This window comes from Solanum verrucosum, unplaced genomic scaffold (genome assembly GCF_900185275.1).
Source record: "Solanum verrucosum unplaced genomic scaffold, falcon-dt-bn FXZP01000007.1, whole genome shotgun sequence".
In the NCBI taxonomy this organism is placed as follows: domain Eukaryota; kingdom Viridiplantae; phylum Streptophyta; class Magnoliopsida; order Solanales; family Solanaceae; genus Solanum; species Solanum verrucosum.
This window is the reverse complement of record NW_026020177.1, coordinates 2,206,096-2,214,898: the sequence shown is the minus strand read 5'-3', so window position 1 is coordinate 2,214,898 and position 8,803 is coordinate 2,206,096. Positions and strand designations below refer to the sequence as shown.

The following is an 8,803-nucleotide window of genomic DNA, read 5'->3' as shown; positions in this document are numbered from 1 at the left end:
CTGTAAACATCGTGATGGTCCGCAGAGATAAGGAAAAACAAGTGATAGAGATAAAAATTTAAGAGACTATTAGATTTTGATAGCAATAGCTAGTAATATACATCAAACTTTTCTAACCAAATATTTTGTACTATATTTGTATCTGTTTTGGTTTCAAAGTGACATGTACTTCTAAGTCTTGTGCACAATACTTGAATGGAAGTCTTGTTGAAACACAATCTTGTATCAGAATAATAATAACTATTGTTATGTATGTGCAACAAATTTCTTTTTGGATGGAAACTACACCTTCTGTAACAGATGTAGAGGTGATTAATAATATTCCTTCAACTATGTCGACAATATCTCAACAACAAGGCAAAGTAACTCCACGTCGACGCATACCTCCTAAGAAGCAAAAAAGAGCAGCTCCTCCGGTCGCTCCTAACTCTAGAACTACAGGTAGAGAAACATCTCAAATTTGGGATCATTTCTCCAAGTTTATTGCTAAAGGAGGTAAATGTAGGGCAAAATGTAATTATTGTACTAAAACATTTGCTGCCGACAGTGTCAATGGGACAACTACGTTATGGAATCATTTAACTGTGAAATGTCTCAAGTCTCCATTTAAGTCCGATAAGTGGCAAACAACATTAAAACCTATCAAAAGAGGTTGGCCAGAAGGTGGTTCCATTGAAAAAAGAGTGTTTAATATGGATGAAATTAAGAGAGCAATTACCGAATTTATAATTATTGATGAACAACCATTTAGAGCTATTGAGGGAGAAGGATTCAAAAAATTAATGGCTAAATCCTTTCCAAATTTTGATGTACCTTCTCGTGTAACTGTTGCTCGACATTGTCTAAGGATTTATCAAGAAGAGAAAGAAAAGCTTAAGGAGCTTATAAAAAACCAACGTGTTTGTCTTACCAGTGATACATGGACGTCAATGCAAAATTATACTTATATGGTTGTCACTGCACATTAGATTGATGATCAATGGAATCTACAAAAGAGAATTCTTAATTTTTTTCAAACACCAGATCACAAAGGTGAGACTATTGCCAAGGGGATTGAGGATTGATTATTAGGTTGGGGCATTGAGAACTTGTTTACAGTGACCTTGGATAATGCAACCGCAAATGATGCTGCCATTAAGAGTTTAAAGAGGCGTATTGAAGATTGGAAAGGGGTAATGTTTGAAAATCAATTTTTACATGTTAGATGTAATGCTCATATTTTAAACTTGATTGTAAAAGAGGGGCTGGATGAACAAATTGAGCCTGTTTCTCATATAAGAAGTGCTATAAAATATGTCAGGTCTTCTTCTTCAAGATTTGCTACTTTTAAGTCCGTTGTTGAGAAAGTTAAGATTGACACTCGTGGTCTTGTAAGTCTGGATATTGAGACTAGATGGAACTCGACATACACAATGTTGGATAAAGCTTTGAAATTTGAAAAAACTTTTACAAGAATGTATGTGGATGACCAGAATTATCAAAAGCAATGTCGAGAAATAAGTACAACAACAAAAAATCCATCAACAGATGATTGGAAGAATGTGAAAGCTTTTGTGAAGGTTCTTAATATTTTCTATCAGGTAACTTTAAAATTTTTAGGCAGCTTATATTCTACTTCTCACTCTTTCTTTCATGATTTTTTCAATCTCCGAAATGATATTATCAAGTATACTAAACATGATGATCTCATTGGTTGATATGGCAACACGAATGAAATCCAAGATGGATAAATATTGGGGTAAGTTTGAGAGTATGAATATGTTACTAGTGGTTGCTGTTGTGTTGGATCCTAGATACAAGATGCAATATGTAGGGTATATTCTTTCTATTGCATATGGCTCTTTGATGGGAAGATTAAAGTCTCAAGATGTGAGAGATGTTTTGAATCTCTTATATAATCACTACAATTGTTCTTGCTCTGAAGATCCTCACGAAAATATTGAAAATGATAATTGTGTGATGGGTGAATCTAGTGATTTGTTGCAATCTCAGTGGGAGAAACACATGAATAAAGAGGGATTTGTTGTAAAAAAATATGATCTGGAAATATACTTGAAAGATGATGTAGTGAATGTAACGACCCAAAAAAAAAAATGAACTAGTGAAACTAGAGCCTCACATGTGAGTTTGGAGTTGAGAACTTGATGAAATGATGAGAAATGACAGTGACGTCCGGAAACTAGTCGTTTGAACTAGTAAGTTGTAGGGGTCTTGTCGTTGAAGTTTGGAGTGTTGTTTAAGGGCTTAAGGGGTTGATTAGCTAGTTGATTAATCACCTTTATAAGCTAGCAAGACCTTAAGCTAGGTCATGAAATCATTTAGAACCGAGACCCTCAAAACAGTCCCCTAAAAACAGTTTTTAGTTTCAAGTTAGGAGTGAGGGTCAACTTTAAATAGTCATATCTTTTAGCTCAAAATGAATTAGGTGGAACATTACCTATCCAATTAAAGGTATCTGAGTCCTTTTTCCAACGCTACCGAGTTTGCCCTTTTCCGATCTCGGAGTAAAAAGTTATGCCCAAAATAGTGAAGCACTGTCAGCAAGGACGAGCTTAGACGGGTTTAGTGGAAACTTTTAAGTGGGTCCTTATTTCTTTTCCTAAGTTGAGGCCCTTTTATTATATGCCTTTCCTAGCAATTATAAAACCCTTCTAGACCAAATTCTTCCATTTTAAGTCACTCCAATTAGAATTAAAAAGAACTCACCTCCTCTCAAATACTTTTCTCTCTACAATCCTCCATTTTAAGAAGGTCAAGAACTTGGAGCTAGGGCTTGGATTGAAGGTGGTTTCTACATCAATTTTCTTGGGAAATCTTAACAAAGGTATGGTGACCCTTGATCCTTGATTATCTTTCCTTCAAGGAGTCCATTCAAAAGGGTTTCAAAAGTCTTCAAAGAACAAAACTTCTATTTTCTATTCTAGGTATGGGTTCATGGGTAAAATGTTTTCAAAGTCATTATATTGGTGAATTGAAGTTCTATTTATGATTTTAAGATGATTTTAATATGAAACTTCTTCAAGAACCCATGTTTTCATTAAAAGCCTAGAATTTGCAAATGAAGTGGGTTTAATGCCTATGATTTAATGTTGATGAAATTGTGTTTAGATTGGATTGTATTGTTGATTTATATGGTTTTCTATGCCTATTTATGATGAATTGTTGGTATATGGATAATTGAGGATTGTGGCCTTATGGGCAAGTTATGGAAGAATTCTCTTGTGGTAAAAAAAATGGTTGGGACTTGAGTGTTGTTGATTATGGCTTTGGAGGATGGTAAGTTGGCTTAATCTCATATTATGGATAAAAAAAATTGTTCTTGCTTGGTTTGATCCACTTATGGTGGAGGTGTTTAATTATGGAATGTATTGTGACCATGGCCTTGAAGGCATAGTATGAGAAATATAAGTGTTACATGACATTTTTATGAATGGACATTTAATGGAGCTAATGTGATCATGTTATGAACGTAAATGTGTTATTATTGAAAGGATTTTTCTCTATTTGACACTCATGAATGTTGATGATAGAATATGAAGGATTCTCCAATTTATTGCATATCTCGAATTGGTAGAGCTTGTGCATCATTTTCTTGTTTAAATGATTATATTATTGGTTGTTGAATCCTCGGATCGGTAGGCTAGTAGCACCCTTCCACTCATGATAATAATGAACCTTGGAATCGGTAGGCTTATCGCACCCTTCCATTAATGATAGTAATGAACCTTGTAGTCGGTAGGCCTATGGCACCTTTCCATGAAGGTTAATGATGAGACTTGAACCGGTAGGCCCATGGCACCCTTTCAAGAGGAGTTAATGAGCTTTCCTAAATGAATCTTGAAACGGTAGGCTTAAAGCACCCTTTCACGTGTTAATAAATGTAATTTGGAGTTGGTAGGCCAATGGCACCTCTCATATGTGATAATGTCAAGGTAACGAACTATTCTATGGGAATGTAGGCTAAGCACCGAGTGGATTTGGTTAGATGGAAACTCCCCCAATGGTTAGGCATGAGTTTCAATGATTGTCTATCTTATCCCATAAACTATGTGCCCGCATAGGTAGCTAGTGGATCCATTAAGCTATATATACCGGTCTTCCTTAGACAAGTAGACCACCTCTTTACGGTGTGGGGACTTATGACACCGGATTCCATGACAAGCTCTCATGGTCTATGTCGGTTAAATGCTTACTTCCCATCATGTGAGATTTCATTATGGTTTCTTGATAGGCTCTACAAAGTGTAGGTAGTAGTATGGGATGCTACCTATACATTGCACGAGTAGGCTTGGAGAGGGTCATAGTGAGTTTCTCTAAATCCTAATGTATGTGACACAATTGTGGCCTAAATAAGGTTATTAAAGAATGTTGGCTCTCAAATGCTTAATATGAGATGCATGCTATACTTGGGTTATATTATGAGTTATTTTCCCTTGTCATGTCTTAATTAATGATATACTTCTTATGTATGAATATTGTGCAAATGTGAAAGAAAGGAATGATAAGTTACTTTAAGTGACCTAAATGTGGTGCCTTAGTATGGATGGTGGTATGGGACGCCATCCATACATTGCACGAGGTATAGCATAAGGGTTGCTTGAGGTGAAGGTCCAAGGTAAAGGTTTTCATGTTGATATTGTTTAAAGGTGATATTATGACTTACTTGATGTTTATGCTTGTCTTGTATGTCTTTTATGCAACTGTTCATGATACTTCAAAAAGTGGCATAATGCATGGTTTCTAGCCAAAATGTCCCTTTTAAAGCATGTTTTGCATGGTCATCATACTTAGTACTTAATTGTGCTAATTTCATATTTCTCTATTTTCTACTAGTGTAGGTTCCGGAAAGTGAGCGGGTTCTATAGTAAGCTTGGAACTTGAAGTTCTTCCAAGAACTTGTGGTATGTCCTCATATGTCGAGGACAAGACTTTTCTATTCTAATTTTATGATAAGGTTCTTGTAATAGACTTAATAGACTTCTTTTGATTGTAAAGGGCCGTGTCCCTACTTATGTTTTGTGATTGTGTCTAAGATGGCCATGTGAGACTTAGACTTCCGCTGTGTGTTTTTAAAGTTGTTTTAATGAAGCTTGAATGTTTGGATGTAAATAAGTTTTTAATTCCGCACTATTATCATTATTGAATGCAATGAACGACTATGTGGCTTGTATAAGACCCCTTCGGGGCCGAATACGCCTTGTTACGACTTGGGGGTGCTCCCGGGTCGTGACAGTGAAGATCAATGATTTTAATATTTTGAGTTGGTGGAAAGTTTCGTCCAGTAGATATCCAATTGTTGCGAAAATTGCTAGGGATATTCTTTCTATTCCTATTTCTATTGTTGCATCGGAGTCAGCTTTTAGTACAGGTGGTCAAATTCTTGATAGTTATCGAAGTTCTTTATCTCCAAAAATGATAGAAGTGCTTATTTGCACTCAACAATGGCTACGATCACCTTCTAAAGAATGCAAGCTTGAAGATGTATTAGAGGAAGTCCAGAAAATTGATGAAATTGAAGAAGGTAACTTTATATATTCTAATTGTTATTAAAAATGATTCTGCTTTTGAATTTTATTTAGTATTCAATTTGTTTCAGTTCTTTCAGAATACCCCGACTCACCTTTGAGGATTGATTAGCCAGTTGATGTACTTTAATTTCACTACATGGAACAAAGGTATTAGTTCATTCTTTTGTGATTGTTAATTACCTAATTACTGTATGCTCTAAATAGTAATAAGAACTAAGGACTAAACATCAACTTAGTTAATCCATTGCTAATCAGATTTGTATTGTCTACTTTGCAGATGCAGGCTATGATTTTTGGAAAATATGTATAGAAGATCTCCTAGGTTGTAAGTAATGATGGTGTAGAATTTAAAGATTTGAATGTAAATAACTCGTATTAACTTTTGACGACAATATTTTGACTATGCAAAAATTGTTTAAGCCACTATGCTATTTTCATGAATTTCTCTAATGTATAATGAATCACTCTTGATTATTGATATTATTTTATGATTTGTCCAAAATAGTAATAGTAGTAATTTTTTTGAGAATTTGTGTTTCAAATAGAATGGAGAATTGCCTATTGAACTCATGGGCTTGCAATGCAAAAAGAAACTACCGAATGCTTTTCTAGGATGAAAAATCATGTTAGTGTTCAACGTTTTTTTTAAATCATTGAAAGAACACATGCTCTTTAGTCTTTATAAAATCAACCCGATAAAATCGCATAATCCGAGATTGAAAAAATCCGACTATTAGTGGTTTGATTTGGTTTATATATATTTTAACCCGATACAAATGGTTTGGTTTGATTTTTAAAAAATCCGAATCAACCCGGTGATGTACACCCCTAACATCTTTAAACATGTCAAGAGTTCTTGACCTGTCAACATTCCATCCATAAAACAAAAATGATCTAACCACCACTCTATAAAATTTATTACTCACTCTATTGTGTCCTTTTTTTTTCTTTTGGTACAATGGAAAAATAAAGAAACTTAAAAATGTACATAAATAACAACGCTAAGTTCACTAGGAGAATAATTTTTTTATTCTTCAAAGATACGTTTAAAAGTATGTTTGGCCAAACAATTTAGAGGTTAAAAACATGCGTGTAGAGCTTGACACCATGTGAGAAAAAAAAAAGAGAGATACAATATGTTGATGAGTTTATGATTTGATGAATATAAACATATTCCACCAACGAATGTGATGCAGCAGATGAGTTGTGTTGCGAGTTCGAGTTTTGGGTATGAAGGAAAAATTCTTGGCTGGGAGGGCTTCCCCCTGAATAGAGCTTTACGTGGCCCGAATGAGGTCCTACACGACACAATTCCAGATTAGTTCGACTCCAATACGGATATCGAAAACGAATGAAAAAGTAAAAAAAAAAATCTAAAACAAATATTATATTCATAACTAAAATGTGCCCAAATGCAAGACAATATTCAACTTTAATAAATATTATATTGAAAAAGATCATATGGTGGTTTTTTAGTCACATTGTCTTCATCTTTTTCAATTAAACATGTTATGGATGCCTATTAAATTGTTCATATATAAAATAGATTAGATTAAGATGGGGCTAAGTACACTTTTTACCATTTGAAAATACTTATTGATTGCATTGGCTCATTTTAATTGATTTATTTTGATAGTCTCAATTATCCACTAGTAGTGATGTTCACTTCCACCTAATTGACACTCGCAAAGTCTATTTTGATATAAAGTTGTGTGACACGATGTGTTATCTTTCCTCTCTCAAAAAAGATCATGTTGAAAGATTTATGATATATCTGAACGAGGAAAGAAGCATGCAACTCATCTCAATATTTGAGGGAAATCAATTAAAAGATCTTCTTACAATCAAACCAAGTGATTGGCGGGTTTTGACTACAACTTGAGAAAAGTTTCTACTGAAAATATTGATTCACCAATTCGTAATAATTATCTTTCAGCTAGTTTTTATTTTTAAATTCTTCATTTTTCTCTTTTAAAGTTTCTTAACTTTAAATTCTCCTTCTTTTTGTGTTTTTTCCATGTTGAACTCTCTTTAATTCTATTGTGCAGTTATTAGATGTTAAATTCTACAACCACAATGATATTCATAGGTATATCAATCATGATAAATTTAAAATAAATCTCACTTAATAAATAATAATATCTAGACTTGTTTAACATTAACAATTAATATACATTAGTGTTTGCTAAAAATTTTTCTTCTCATACTTTGAAGTCAATATTGCGGTTTGTTTTGAAAAAATCAATAGAGCTGCAAGGCCGTGAGTCCATTTTACACCTATGATATACATTTGTATGTCATGATTTTTTCTTAATTCTTTTTTTTTTCTTTCTGTTTGTCAATTATTTAATGATAAAATTTTGTTTTTGTGTACATGAGATTAATAGAATTTGGAATCACAGTTATACGAAAAAATATTTTTATGAAAATAATGAACTCACGTGGAATTGAGTTTGAAAAAAATTAAGACAATATTATTGTGATGATATAAATATAATACTAATTTTTTCTTCTTTTTACCGAAAATGGGAGATATTCACTCTCCTTAAAGTAAATCTAGTTCTCTCACTTTTATTATTTTTAATTATTAATAATTTATGCATTAATTAATAATAGGATTTTTCTCATTGTTTTGAATGAATAGTATTGATAATTGCATTAATTAATGATATGATTTCTTTTCAAACAGATATCATCCGTAATAACTATTCATAATAGCTATTCATTACATCAGGATAGTAGTAAAAAAATTCATAAATATAATTTCTTTATTCATTTATATACTTAAACATGATTTATTATTATTATTATTATTATTATTAAATTTCGATTCATAGATATTGAACTTCTCAAACTCATTTGGCTCCTCTTGAAATTCGATTCATAATTGCATATTTGAGTAGATGAGACACTTCGACATCTTTATTTTATCATTTCAATCCATACAGATCATAACTTATACTTCATTGTTAATCTTAAGTTAGATTAATAGATGCTGATCGAATTACACATATTTCAGAATTTAACGGGTAAGCCCAAACTGATCTCTTATTTTGATGGATAAAAAAAAATTAAATTCAACAAGTTTTTAATTTTTGTATTTAGCTGTCAAAATAATTTTTATTTGGATATGATTTTACTATGTTTGTCCTTCTTAATTCTCATGCTCTTTATTTTTCGGCTGCTAAGAATTTTGTTAACAAAATATGGTGGCAGTTCTACTTGCAAAAAAAAAAAGGTGGTAGAAGAAAAACTGTTTGAAGCATAATTAGAAA

General features: G+C 32.7%; 1 protein-coding gene across 1 annotated transcript; it reads left to right on the top strand.

Moving 5' to 3' along the window:
• The first annotated feature begins 332 nt into the window (after positions 1-332).
• On the top strand, positions 333-5,637 carry LOC125829042 (zinc finger BED domain-containing protein RICESLEEPER 2-like). Its single transcript, XM_049508320.1, has 4 exons — positions 333-912; positions 1,072-1,580; positions 5,353-5,521; positions 5,597-5,637. Exons 1-4 carry the CDS (start codon positions 333-335, stop codon positions 5,635-5,637), a joined length of 1,299 nt encoding a protein of 432 aa, XP_049364277.1.
• Positions 5,638-8,803: the final 3,166 nt, after the last annotated feature.